Genomic DNA, 15,010 nt, shown 5'->3' on the forward strand with positions numbered 1-15,010 from the left:
TAAGAAACACATTCTAGAGAAATTGAAAATGTTGCTCTGTGATGACACACTGAAAGAAACCATATCTGAATATCCAAAAGTCATCTACAGAAAAGGAGCCTCTTTAGGAGACTTACTGGCCCAAAGTTATCTACCGGTAGGAAGAAGTATGAATAAACCCTGGTTATATCAACTTGGATTCTGGTGGTGTGCTAAATGTAAAGTATGTGAGTATAAACTAAATAGAACGATACATAAACTATATATTGAAAGGGAACAAAAAATGATGGAACACGTCACTTATGAAACAAACCATGTGGTCTATGTATAACAGTGCACATGCAAAAAATCTTATGTGAGGAGCACAACGAATAAAGTCACACTAAGAATCCTACAACATCTACGAGCAATAAAAAAATAAGGATTTTTCTTACCCCATTGCAAAACATTTCTGGGAGACACATGAAGGGAACCCACAAGAATTGACATATTATGGTGTGAAACATATAAAGGCTGCAGAACAAGGGGGTAATAGAGAACTGACCCTGATAAGGATGGAATCAAGATTGATAATGTCAATGGAAACAGAGGCCCCCCTTGAATAATCTGGATGCAGAACTATATATTCATCTCTAATTGACTCTTGAACGTGTTTCCTCTGACGTTTAACAATTACATACCAATATGATGTTTTTTGTCATTTATGAATTTTGACATCTTATGATTTATTGATCTGCCACGTTTCTATGTTTTTTTTTTTTGTAAAATTTTTTATTTTGCATACAGAGAAAAAATTAACAAGCAACAAAAGGAATCACAGTGGGCGCATGAAAGTTCCCACACAGTGGGAAGGCTGAAAAGGAAGATGAGGCAGGGTAGTAAAGCAAAACGTCTTCAGTGCTGGTAATGTCGGCAGTCCCGCAGCAATCCCCCGACAAGGGGTAGCTCAAATAGTGCAGCCAGCAACTAGTCCAGAGTTCCTCCAGCGATCAAGTATGCCTCATCTCGGCAAAGTAACTGTCCCAAAGCAACTCCCAACCCTCCCCCCAAGAACAAACCCCCCCTCCCCCCCCCCCCGTGACGGCGCCGCTCGCAAATCTCATTCATACACCAAGCACACTCTAGAGTTGAAACAAGTGCAAATTCCTAAGTGACGCTGGGCAAACAGCCGAGGGCAAGCCAGCAGAAAGAAAGGACACCAAGGGGCCCCATGCGTGCTTGAAGTTTTTATATTTGCCAATAAATATATCCGCCATTCTCTCGAGACTCAGAAGTCTCCACAGTCTGGAGTGCCAAAGGGAAACCGCCGGGGCCTCCTTACGTTTCCAGGCCGAGGCCAGCGTGAGCTTGGCCGCACCGAGACACAGCCATAAGATCTTTTTGTCAGCTCGCGATTGGTGTTCCAGGCCGGGATCCCTCAACCCCAGTAAAACGAATTCGGGGGAGTCGTCGATAGGGTACTGCAAAATGTCTTTAATATGCGATAAGATCTCGGCCCAGAAGGGCTTAATGATTGGGCAATCCCACCAAATGTGGCGGAAATCCCCCAAAAGGCCACAGCCCCTCCAACACCTGTCCGTGGTCGCCGGGAAAATGCGATGAAGTCGGGCCGGAACCATGTACCATTGCGTTAGGGTTTTGTAATGGGCTTCCCTCAAGAGTACGGAGTGGTTAAACTGCGTCATGTCCTTCCAGATCGCCGACCATTCTCCATCATTGATATCCCTCCCCACCATCTCCTCCCACTGCTCCATGTAACGCGGTCTAGGGGAAAGGGCCGAGCGGAGCAGCAGCTGATATAGAAAGGAGATAGCCCCCTTCATGGCCGAGGTCTTCAGGAGAAAGGCCTCGAAGTCGGACAAAGGTCTCGTCGCTGCTTCCCGCACCGTGGGTGCAGTGGCCCAGTGTAGCAGTTGTAAATGCCGATACCTTCCCCCCGGCGGCACCTGATAGTCCCGCATGCAGTTCTCGAACGTCAAGGGGTCGGGGCCATGAAACAAGTGAAGTAGTGCCCGGCAGCCCCCCTCCCTCCAAACGTCAAAGGGGCCCTCGGCGAGTGCCGGGGAAAATTCTGGATTAAAATGCAAGGGAGTGAATGGGGATGGGAAGGTCGTCCACCTCTCGTCATTGGCTAGTGTGTCCCACACTTTCAGTGTGGTCCCCGTGGGGGTACTAATGTATGCGTTTACCGGACGGTCGCGCTTCGGCTTCCACGCTAGGTCCCAGATGGACCGGCCTGCCACACTCCGGTCCATGTGCAGCCAGTGTTTGTCAGAGAACTGCTGCGACCACTCCACCATAACTCTAAGTTGGGCCGCCTTGTAGTAGAGGTGGAAGTCCGGAAGGCCTACCCCTCCGTCATTCCGCAGGCGCCGCAGAAGTGCAAATGAGAGCCGCGCCCGACCACCTTGCCAGATAAATTTCAACATCATCGATTTGAGTTGGCTAAAGAAGGTAGAGGGCAGTGGAATAGGCAAGGCCTGGAACAGGTATAGATATTTGGGGAGAAGGACCATTTTGACAGCATGTACCCGTCCCAGCCAGGACAGGAATTTAGGCTTCCATTTCTCCAGCTCCACGCGTGATCTGGCCATGAGGGGCGGGAAGTTGGCCGCAAAGAGACCGCCCACCGTCGGGGTGAGGTGTACCCCGAGATATAGCAGGGAGCCCGAGGCCCAGGCCAACGGCGTCGTCGCCTTCACCCGTGCCACCTCGGCCTGAGACAGGGTCAGGTTCAGGACATGCGATTTGCCATAATTGACTTTGAAGCCGGCCACCGCTTCAAATTCCAGCAATATATCACGAACACACGGAAGGGAGTCAGCGGGGTCGGCCAACGACAAGAGGACATCATCCGCAAACAGGGTGATTTTGTGCTGTTCCCCAGTGAACGGGATGCCCTTCACCCCCTCATGCTCCCGGACTGCCAGTGCCAGAGGTTCAATGCTGAGTGCAAACAGCAAGGGAGAGAGGGGACATCCCTGCCTAGTGCCCCGCGAGTGTCGGAAGAAGGCCGACAAGTGGCCGTTCACCGCCACCCGTGAACGCGGGCTGCAGAAGTTAGCTCTTACCATCGCGATGAAACGATCGGAAAACCCGAATGCCCGCAACGTGTGGAAGAGAAAGCCCCAGTCCACGCGGTCGAAAGCCTTCTCCGCGTCCAGCCCCACCAGGACCGCTGGGATGCGGAACCTATCCGCCTTCTCTATCAGGTGGATGACCCTCCGGGTATTATCATGCGTTTGGCGGCCTTTGATGAAGCCCGACTGGTCCGCATGAATAATCGACGGCAGCAGGTCTTGCAGGCGGCTCGCTAATATAGCCGAGTAGAGCTTGGCGTCGATGTTGAGTAAGGCTATAGGGCGGTATGAGGCACACCGCTCCGGGTCCTTCCCCGGCTTCGGCAGGACCGTGATCACTGCTTCCGCCAGGGTCCCAGAATTCACCCCAGGTCCAGCCATGTCGTTGAAGAGGGCGACCAGGAAGTCGCACACCTCCGTTGCATAGGTCTGGTAAAAGACAGCGGTGTACCCGTCGGGGCCGGGGGCTTTGTGTAGTTTCAGATTTTTAATAGCCGCGAGGACCTCCTCCCTTGTGATCGGAGCCTCAAGTAAATCATTCCAGGCCCCTGGCACCTGCGGAAGCGATAAGCGCTGCAAAAAAGCACGTTGATCAGCCGTGTCCAACTCTTCCCCCGTGTACAACGCCGCGTAGAAGCGGCCAAAGACATCAGCCTTCGCCCCGTCATCGTGCTGGAGCACTCCTGCCACGTCTCTAATCCCACCTACGTATTCCCGCTCCCTCTTGTCCTTCAATTGCCGGGCAAGGTGTCTACCAATCTTGTTGCCCCCAGAGTAGGAGAGCCGGCCCAGCCGCAACATTGTGAGTTCAGCCCTATTCGTGTAGTGAGACTTCAACTTGCCCCGTACTGCCGTCAGGGGACGTAGGGTCACCCTCGATGGATTAGCTTTGTGTTCCCTCTCAAGCGCGAGTACCTCTGCCTCCAGCGCTTCCCTCTCCTTCCTACGTAAGGCGTTCAATTGGGAGTTGAGGCCCAGGCACGTCCCCCTGATCGTCGCCTTAAAGGCGTCCCATGTGGTCATTAGGGTCGTGTCCGAGGGAGGATTGCTATCAAAAAAGTCCCGGATGGCCTGACGCAAGGCCTGATGGGATACCTCGTCGCGGACCACCGAGGCCGGGAAGTACCATTTCCGGTTCGCGGTGTCCGGCGGCGACCACCGAAGCGTGAGCACTAGAAGACTGTGATCCGAAACAGAAATCGGGAGAATGGCGGCATCTAAGATGTTCCCTCTAAGGGACTGGCTGAGGAAGACGTAGTCCAGGCGGGAGTAGGAATGGTGCACATGGGAAAAGAACGTGTAGTCCCTCCCAGCAGGGTGAAAAAACCTCCAGCCATCCACCAGGCCCATCTCTTCCACCCCCCTTTGTGTACTCCCCGAGAAAACCCCGGTATCCGCCCTCCGACCCCCAGAGCTGTCCATCTCCCCATCCCATACCAAGTTAAAATCACCCAGCATGAATACAAGTCCTTCCGCAAAGTCCCCCACCTTCTCCAGCAGCTCCTGCAAGTACTTATTTTGGCCAGAATTAGGCAAATAGAGCACCACAAACGTACACAACCTGCCCTGAATGTGCCCCTTGACCATCAACCACCGTCCTTCTCTATCAGTGCGGACTCCCACAGGCTGAAAATGCAACGCTGCCTTAAACATTAACGCCACCCCCCGATGCTTCGTGACAGCTGAGGACCTGTACACAATGGGGTATGCCCTGTGTCGGAGCCGCATTTCATCCTTTCGAGCTAAATGGGTTTCCTGAAGCCCAACCACATCGAGGTGATGGTCTACAAGGTATTTCAGGACCTTCTGTCTCTTCTGAGGGGAATTCAAGCCCTTGACATTCCAGGTGCCTATACTAATCGGCATAAGAAACACCTCCCAAAGAACTTGCTATCAGAAATACAAAATGGCGCCCAACCCACCTTCCACCCTTCCCCCCCACCACGTGCTCCCAAACGTTCCAAGAGCAGTCGCAGTCTCAGCCCCTCTACAGCATGGCGTGCATCCCACCACTCATTCTCTACATTCATCCCAAAAGGCCTGCCGTCACGGCCCCCCCTCCCCAACAGTCCCCCAACCAAAGCCCCCCCGAACCAACACAGAGCATTGTACCAAAGTGAAAAAAAAAGTGCATAAACCATACTCAACAGGATCAGTAGGCCGAAGTCCGTAGGAAGCCCCCAATCGAGCGACAGGCCCGAGGAATGAAGCCACTATTCCCCTTGGCCGTAATCAAGGTCGTCTCCACCAGAGTACTTGCACACCCTTGATCAGAAGGCCCGAGCCTTCCCGGCGCCAATCCGCCGTGTTGGGGCTCACGCCGCCCCAGAGCTGAGCTGTGAAGCAGCCAACGTGGCCGAGGCCACCGAAGCGACCGCTGCTCCTCGTTCCTGCAGGCTGGTAGAGAGGTCCGGGCGCTGTCTCGCAGGGGATCCGGCGGGAGAGCGCCCCACCCTGTGCCAGGAGTTCGATCGGCGGCGCCGCCGAGACGGGGAGGCCGCAGTGGCCTGCGATGATGGAACATCCGCCAGTCCCAGGAGCTCTTTAGCCGCCTGAAGTGTGCGTACTTGGGCCAGGCGGTTCTGCCATCTGAAAATTATTCTGAAAGGGTGCCCCCAAGAGTAGGCAATCCCCCTCTCTTTCAGGAATGCTGTGATAGGACGGAAGTCCCTTCGTTTCTGTAGCGTAGAGGCCGCCAAGTCCTGGAACAGCTGGGGACTATGGCCACGGAATTGCAATGAGTCGATGGTCCTGGCCTTCCGTAGTATTCTCTCCTTGAGTTGGAAATCGTGGACGCACACCAGTATGTCGGGAGGAGGACCCCCCCCTCGCCGTGGCAGGCCCACCCGGTGCACTCTGTCCATCCGTATCTCCGTCGTGTCCTCCTCATCTAGGACCTGGAGGAGCAGCTCCTGCACGTAACCCCGGAGGTCTCCCGCCTCACCGTCCCAGGGCACCGCCCGTATACGGATGTTGTTCCTACGGGAGCGGTTTTCAAGGTCTTCCGTATGCAGTTGGAGATCCAAATTCTGCTCGGTGAGGCGGATAATGTCTTGCTGGAGCATGTGAACATCCGTGGCGACGCTCAAATCCCTGTCCTCCAGGGTCGCCACCCTCTCGCCTATGCCGTCCACCTCCCTCCGCACCTCCCGCAGGTCGGAGGCAAGCTGCGACCTGAGTTCCGATATGTCCTCCTTGATGGAGGCAAACAGCTCCGACATGAAGGCCTTCGTCACCGGAGCGTCTTCATCAGATTGCCTTGACGACCCACTTGCTCCAGGGGAGGCCGGTTGCTGGGAGGCTTTGTCCTTTCCCTGGTTTCGTTTGCGCTGCACTGTGGACATGACGCCCCGCGTCGACTCCACGTGGCCAAGGAGGCAGCGGGGGCTGCTGGCGGGCCAAGCACTCGGTTCCTTCCTTCAACAATCGTTTCCGGGCACCTCGCCCCAGGCACTCGATTGTGAGCGTCTCTTTTATCCCAGACGGGAGCTCCAGGGGTCCAGCGACCCGGCGCCTCGATCCTCCAATCCTCCGCCACCAATGAGCGGTAGATTCACTCCCGTGCCCCGTTGTCGTCCGGCTCCGTGCGGCAAGCAGGCCCTAGGCTCGGATAGTTCGAGCAGGCCACAGGCGCCACCCACGTGGGGGACCAGTCGACGGCGTTAGCAGTGGGCCACTGGTTGTGCAAGTGGCGCTACTTGGCCAGGGGTCCTCTCACAGGTGCGGCGGGGTATGAGCCGGGTCTCGCCGGTAGAGCCTCCCTCGTCCAACTCCGGACCGCTCAGCCGTCCGTTTGCTCCAGCGCCTGCAGGCGGATCTAAAGCCCCGCCCCTCGACCACGCCGGGCCGCGATGGTTGGAAAGCCCGGGGTCTCCCAGGCCGCAGGCTGCGAACGTCCTCGCAGGCGCTCTGGGGGTCACACCGCTCCGGGGACCCCGCCAACGTCCGCCGCTCTGCTAGGCGAACGTCTCCGCCGCCGTAGGGGCTCGTGGGTACCCCCAAAGTCGTGCTATTAGTTGCTATGTTGGATCAGCGCCGGAGCGGCACGAAAAGGCGTCCTACTCCGCCGCCATCTTGGCCACGCCCCCGTTTCTATGTTTTTTACATATTTTTATGTATTTTATTGTCATCTCTCTTTTTATACTGAATGTAGTCTCCTTGAACCATAATGCACTTTACTAATACTGTCTTGAGACTCTGAATGAGATTTTATGAATTTGAAAATATTGCCTATCTTTGTAATAGATAATAAGTATATTTATGTGCAATGGCACTTTCTTTTATGATCTAGATTGACACTTTACAGGCTTTATGGGAAATTGCCAATAGTTTGTAGAGAAAGGGCACTTTTACCGCACCTGCTCTTTAATAAGCACTTTGTTAGGATTGTTGTTCTTCATTCCAATAATGACTGGACCAACAACATTGAGTGTGAACTGACCAATGAATTTGGGCAGTGTTTGTAGATAATGAAAATTTTGCTCTGGTCCAATTTTTTTTTTGAGGATGCTAGTTAGCTAGAACATATGACAGTACTTTACCTTTGTTGTACATTGAAGTCCTTGACAGTAGCATGCACTTTATTATTTGATTAGTATTTGCACTTTATACCTCAAACTTACATCTATGTTATAGTTGTATCATGTTGGTACTTCTTTGGAAGGGATTTGAGCCCTACAGTGTACTTTACATTCAGAGGTTTATAGACTACGTCTCGCTTATTTAAACCCATGGAAGTATTTTAATTGAGATGTATCACTTAAATACCTAATAAATAAATAAATAACGTAAATAGCCGTGTATTACATTTTTGAAGATAATGAATCCATGACATTCTCTAGGGGCAACACTCGTATGTACATACACTCTCTTGATTATATCTTGGCTTTGAAATATCACCTTGAATGTAAAAGGAAGAATATTCGCCAATGAACATTCGTGAGATATGGACACAGGGGGGGGGGCCCTCGTCATTTTGCATTATGCCACCACATAGAATAGCAGGTGTACGCCCACTTTTTTTTAATCCGTGCTAGCGCAGAATGTGACAAAATATTTTGTGAATCAGGCCCTTTATAAAAAAAATTGAATTCAGAAATGCATAATAGAGGTACAAGAGAACCAGTTTGCATTATAAGGTAGCACATTTGCCACATTTTCGAATCCAATAAGGGCCTAATATGGATGTCACTCGGAATGTCTCCAACCGCAGGTTTGAGGCTTTCCAATCGACATCCAAGGTTTTAAATCTGACCGCCATATATAAATGATGGGGGTCGGATTTGAAACCGGCTAGTCAATCCAACTGGCTTCCATCACCCAGTCGGAACCGCCACATAATCCCGTATTATGATGTTGGTTTCTGACAGGCTTTCCATGTCAGGCTTTCCGAGATGGAAAGCCTTTTGGAAAGCGACTTTGGTGGGCCCCTAACAGGACCCCCTTCTTCTGTGGCCTCCGGTTGGTTGGTGCCCCCCTGTTAAATTACTGTAAATCCCTGCACCGTGAAGTGCCTGCCGCATGGTGAAGGGATTTACAGTAACTCCCATCTCTCTATGGGAGCTTGTCTAGCAGCTTGTTTCTTACAGCCGCCCAAGCTCCCATGGGGAAATTGGAGTCTGCGACTTTACAATGTCCGGTTGCATCGTACTTGCGGTTTCGGACCACCGACCTGAGGTCGTTTAGTTCCAAAACCACAGGTATATACTCTGACTGAAATCCGATCGGACCCTAAATATCTTGTGTGATATCAAACTATTCAGAAATGTATTTGGATAAAAAAAGAAACATGCCACTTACATATGACAAGAAAATACAAAATCGAAAATGTTCTCACAAAACAGTTAAAGATCTCATAATCTACATCTGGAATATTCTCTTACAGGTTTCTGAAGGGCTCTTCCTGCAGATCTTTTGGTAGCCTTGTTATGACACTGGGCTGGAGATAGCGCCCGGAAGACAACCTGATGAGCTGGCTGAGTATTTCAACACATTCTACTGTGTTTAGGGCTGGCAGGCAGGTGTCCAGAGTAAAATGAAAAAGGGATCTCAATCCTCCGGGGCTCTGTATAATTCTCTCTCTCAGCAGTTTAAAATCCACAACGGCATCCGGTATACCCTGAGGAAATTAAGAAAACCAGGATTACCAAAATACATTTAGTGAAATCTGTACTATTCTTAATTTGAGCCAATAGCTACAGGTGGGGCCCTCTGGAAGTATTTTTTTGAGGGGGGCACCAGGGCTTAATTTGATCCAGTGGTTCCAGGTGGGGCCCACCCGCACTCACTTTTGGGGACTGACACTTATTTTTCCCTCATGGGACTGTGCCCCAGAACAAAAGAGATAGAAAAATGGAAAGGGAAAAGAAGGGAAAAGAGAAAGACAGAAAAACTGTGACAAAGAAAGTAACAAGCATTTGCAATGCAATTGGTCTCGCCTTTGGGACCTTATAGGTATTTAGCTATGCAGCACATTAGTCTGGGTGCTGAAACATCTACTGTTCTGTAACATGGAGGGGAAGTAAGCACCAAACTGCGTGATGCGGCAGGTATGGGAACACATGGAGAGAAATAGCACATTTCACCAGGAAAAGGTATAGTCCAAAGCTCTACTTTTAATATAAAATCAGAGCCTTCAGTGGTCATATCAATGAAAATACAAGATTTAAAAAAATATTATGGTCTACGGGGGCTTGTGGAAGACAATTTCTATGGACTGGAATCTAGACAATGCTAAAGTGATTGTGGTATTTTACTGACCTCTGCTGGTCGTTTTCTATCAAGAAAGTTAAAGAGGCAGTTGCCAGAAAAATAAAAAAAAGAAAGTCCCTCAGGGGAAAGTAATTCTGGTATTTTACTGACCTCTACTGGTCGTTTTCGATCAAGACAGTTAAATAGAGGCAGTTGAACAGAAAAAAAGCCCCTAAGCGGAAGCAGGCAAGTCCTAGGACTGATCTCCAGAGCCCACAAAGTACATACACATATAAGTATATACTAAAGTATATAAAGAGGTCCCGAATGCTCAACCCAAAAAAGGGATGACAAAGAACTTGTATGAGTGAGATAAAGGGACAGGTAATGCCTGGTACTAGAATCAAGACTATGCCACCCTGGCATATGTCACCCCTGACATTTAAAAGTGCCAGCTGCAGGCCTCTGAGCAAAAGTTTGGATACTGGCACTAAGGCCCACATGCATCATTGTGTCATTTTGCATTTCTTAATTTGCGAAAAATAAGGAATCGCAAATTAAGAAGTGCAAAATGCTATGCATCATTTTTTTCGGTATTTCTTTGTGATTCGGTAAAAATCGCAATTTTTACCGAATCCCAAAGAAATACCGAATTCTTAAGTTAATTTTCGCAATTCCCATTGATTCCTATGGGCCAAAAGGCCCATAGGAGTCAATGCAAATTGCGAGTGGCACTTAGAAAATTTCATGCACCCCTGAAATGTATTTTTCGCATCATGTTTCACACACACATGTCCTAAGGACATGTGTGTGTGAAACATGAATGTTGAAAAAAAAACATTCAAAGCATTTTAAACACTTTTTCCAAATTTACCGAGTGGTTCAACCACTCGGTAAATTTGGAACCCTAATTGCGAATTTCCACTTGTCAAAGTAATGATGCATTGCTTTTAAGAAGTCGCACATCTGCGACTTCTTAAAAGCACCCGCAATTTTAGAACTCGCAACAATGTTGCGAATTCTAAAATTGCTTCATGCATCCCAAAAAGCACTTTTGCATTCGCAAACGGCCGATTTTAAGGAATCGCACCGTTTGCGAATGAAAAAGTGCTTGATGCATGTGGGCCTAATACTTTTACAAATTAAGCACTACAAAGGCCTGACTCACCGAGGCCAATTTGTTCCTAAGTGCAACCTGGTAAGCAAATAAACAACAGTAGTGCTTTGAAATCCTTATCCACAGAAACAGAATTAATGACATTTTCAACGTGCACTTTGCTTCTTTCTAATTTTCGGGCCGGGAAAGGTGGCATTATGCACCAGATGTCCGAGAGTTACCGTCTGTTTAACCCACAAAAACAGGGTCTTCTCTTTTCACCTTCCAGTTCCTACTAAGAGGACTCACTAAAATCAGATGGCTTCTGCCCTACATGTCTCCTATGGCATGGAGAGTCATAGCTCCACCCTTAACCCCACCATAAATCATGTTAACAGGTCGGCAATGTTCAAACTTCTTCTCCCCTCCCTTAATAAAGTGATTTGACTGCATAATAGCCCATACTCTGAGAGTTCCATTAGCTGCTACTAAATGATGGAATCAAATCCACTCAAATTCTGTTAGCAAGGTTTATAAAGCAGTTGATCTCAACAATCCACCTGGTGTATCTCAAGGGTGTTCTAAGTCTGTGGTCTAAGAGACCCCAGAAACCATAACTCTCTAGAAACTCAGGGGCATATTACCAAGCAATAGCGATAATTATCGCTATTGCTTGGTTAGAGACAAAAATGTACCGCTGAACTGCGCCGATTTTTATCGCAGATAAACCTTGGTGTTACCAAGGTTTATCGCAAATGCAATAAAAATCGGCCGCAATGCATGAATATCGCTGAAAAGTCTGTGATATTCATGCATTACCGAGCTAATGCTCTTAGCCATGTTATCCACCTCCCATTGGATAACATGGCTAAGAACTGCTCAGGGCAGGTGTTAGCTTTTGGAGATATTCGCGCTTAGCGCGAATATCTCCAAAAGTTGGTAATAGGAGATAACGATGTTAGCGACTGTTTTCAGTCGCTAACATCTTGGCACGCCCACTTTGCATGTCATTAGTGGTAAATATCACTGACATGCAAAGTGGGGCCCAAGATGGTCGCTATCTCCTACTAGCTGTCGCTAACTGGTGTTAGCGACAGCTAGGTAATAGGGAGATAATTTTATCTCCGCTTTCTTGGCTTTTAAAGCCAAAAAAGCGGAGATAAACCCCCTTGATAATATGCCCCTCAGAGCTCTGGATATAAAATGTCCTTGTGCCTGAACCATTAGCTGCCTGGAGCAGTGACTACTTACTGTAACTGCTTCCTCCACAGCATCAGTCTCAACCCATCCTCTTTTCTTGTAGAAAACATCAAAGACCCACATCCTCTGACATTTCCTTTAATATTGAAAGCCTATCTACAAATAACCCTCGGATTTCAGTCCTATTGAATCTATTTTCAGTGTTTGCATTTCACTGTTTCTCTCCGGCTGAGACTCCTGTTTGCAACACTCACATGAACGTAGGTATCCTTGTTTTACTGCCATAGATATTGTGACCACATTAATAAAAGGGTTTTCAACCAGAAAAGTACATGTACTGTCCAAAAATACCTCAATTTAAGCCTGCCAGGAATTCAATAAAGGATTCCTGGCAGGAGTAAAAGGATTTACTACTATGTATTTGTCTGCTATAAGTGTGGAAGGGGTGGGAAATGGGCAGCAAAATGTATGGTTTGCCCTGTAGATTTTTAATGTACACAAACATGAACGTTGGTGGGCATTGACAAACTCTGATCATATTCCCTCCCACCTCAGAAAGCTACTTCAGCAACGCTACTACCAGGACAAGAACGGAAACACAACAGTCCACATTTTGAGGGGGTGTAGGGGAAAAGTTGTATCCAAGGGGAAAAATCCTTTTCCCCATGGAGTAAAACACCAGAAGACCAACCAATGTGCCATTGACAAGCCGGCTCCATTCACCTGTCTTCAAATTTACGCTATGTAGATTTCAGTACGGGCTTAATGGGAGCCCATTGGAGACGTCACATGACAATCCCAGTAGTATGTCTAGAAACCTGTACCTGACACAGCTTTCCAAAAGTTTAAAAATAAGGTGGAGATGTAAATCTTTGCTCATACGTTAATTTGTTTCTTTATGAATTGGGCCTTAGGTATTTCATTGAGCTATACGTATGATGCATTAATACTTTCAAGTGCATGAGCGCTCTATTAGACTGTTAAATAAACATAAGAAATATGAGGGTGTCGCCCTGCAAACTTCTGTTCAAATCGGCAAACTCATAGTTTGTAGATATTCACTAACACTTTGCAGGTAGTTTCCGGTCATAGAAAAGCACTAAACACCACTCCTGTAAAAGGTCAGGAGTATGTGCCTTACGACCATGGATGGGAAAGCAAAGAGAACACCCCTATGATAACTGGGGAGGTGGGACATGGGTTCTTCACAGTGAAGAGTGCACTTCCTATGGAAAAAAGTTTCATGTGCAAATGTATTTTATTGTATTGTAATTGCATTTATATAGCGCTTACTACCCTGATGAGGTGTTGAAGCGCTTTTTCGACGAGTATCACGCTACTCTGGAGCCCATAAAGGATTAGTGGTGAATTAGTATAGTGAAATATGAAAGTAATTTGAGTCGTGGCTGATATGTTAGTCAGTTATTTGGATTGAGAAGGATAGCAAAAGGGTAGAAGAGGTAAAAAGGTTTGCATTTGTATAGCGCTTGCTACCCCTGATGAAGTGTTGAAGTGCTTATTCAGGGAGTATCACGCTACTCTGGAGCCCATAAAGGATTAGTGGTGAATTAGTATAGTGAAATATGAAAGTAATTTGAGTCGTGGCTGATATGTTAGTCAGTTATTTGGATTGAGAAGGATAGCAAAAGGGTAGAAGAGGTAAAAAGGTTTGCATTTGTATAGCGCTTGCTACCCCTGATGAAGTGTTGAAGTGCTTATTCAGGGAGTATCACGCTACTCTGGAGCCCATAAAGGATTAGTGGTGAATTAGTATAGTGAAATATGAAATTAATGTGAGTGGTGGACATGTTAGTATGTTATTTGGATTAAAAAGGATAGTGGAGGGATACATGGGCAAACAATGATCATGCTTGGAAAAAGCTCCCATCTGCGCCAGGCAATCTTTTTTATGTTGGAGCACAAAAGAGAAATATCCTCCAATTTCAGAGTAAGTAAAACCTTTGACTTAGCCCGAAGTGGTCGGATCACAGGTGGCTTCCATGGAGTACAAACATAAGTGGCAGTGCCGCGTTTTCCATGCTTTCCTAGGATATGGCCATGAGAAGTGTAGAAAAAAGAATACTTACAATGAGTACTTTGTTTCTAGTGTTGTATAGGTTCCCAACCATTACTTAAAGAATCTAAGAATACATCATAAAACGAATGCAAAATATCACAAGTCTGCAAGAACGTATAACATACTGTCGTAACAGTGGTAAAGGTCAGATATTGTATGACAGAGGTCCTACACCTACTTGTAGGTGAGACTCCGACACTACCACAGATCTTTGAAAGAATAGAAAAGATTTGCTGCTTATGCATTCGATTCTCAATCAGCTGGACAACTACACCCGTGGAACACGAACAACTGGTTATACAGGATGGCGTTCATGTCCTGCCTGTTGTAAGGGCTTATTGCAATGCTGGGGAAGAGGTGCGGTGCAGCGGCCAGGGCGGTTGACTCCAGAGAACGGGGGCTCACCGCTTGATCGCCGGCGGCAGGTCAGCCCGGCACCATCTTCCAGACATCGCCTTGACGCCCTCGGGTAATTGTTCGCTCATTACAAATACTAGATTTTTTCTTTTTTTTTGCTCAACATTCTATGCTTGCTGAACTAGCATCTGGATCCAGGTCCTGGTTCAGGCATCAAACAATGTACTGCAAATGCACTTTAACATCATCATGATGCTCTGCTGCTCATAGTGGGAAGCCGGAGGACATGCTCTCCATGTACCTGGTTCTTCCCTGCCCTATTCGTCGATGCTTTTGCTGCCTGGCACTGGACAGCTGGAGCCACCTTGACAAAAGGTAACTTCCTTGATTGGACCAACCCTGCCTGGGGGACTTCATCACATGAGAAGGTCTTTACAAACCTCAATTCAAGGTAATACTGTCAAGGGCAACACAGAGTCCTCCTTCCAGCCTACAGTCTGGTTTACTTGTATATTACTATTTAGTACGGTT

At 48.1% G+C, this 15,010-nt stretch overlaps 1 protein-coding gene across 1 annotated transcript in view; it reads right to left on the reverse strand.

Moving 5' to 3' along the window:
* OTOA (otoancorin) overlaps positions 1 to 9,638 on the reverse strand; it is a 255,133-nt gene extending 245,495 nt beyond the window's left edge. The window contains exons 1-2 of the mRNA XM_086939735.1: positions 9,618 to 9,638; positions 8,942 to 9,177 (exon numbers count right to left, since the gene is read on the reverse strand). Of these exons, the coding sequence (XP_086795861.1) occupies positions 8,942 to 9,177; positions 9,618 to 9,638 (257 nt within the window). The remainder of the gene's footprint in view (positions 1 to 8,941; positions 9,178 to 9,617) is intronic.
* Positions 9,639 to 15,010: the final 5,372 nt, after the last annotated feature.

Source organism: Lissotriton vulgaris, chromosome 10 (genome assembly GCF_964263255.1).
Source record: "Lissotriton vulgaris chromosome 10, aLisVul1.2, whole genome shotgun sequence".
In the NCBI taxonomy this organism is placed as follows: domain Eukaryota; kingdom Metazoa; phylum Chordata; class Amphibia; order Caudata; family Salamandridae; genus Lissotriton; species Lissotriton vulgaris.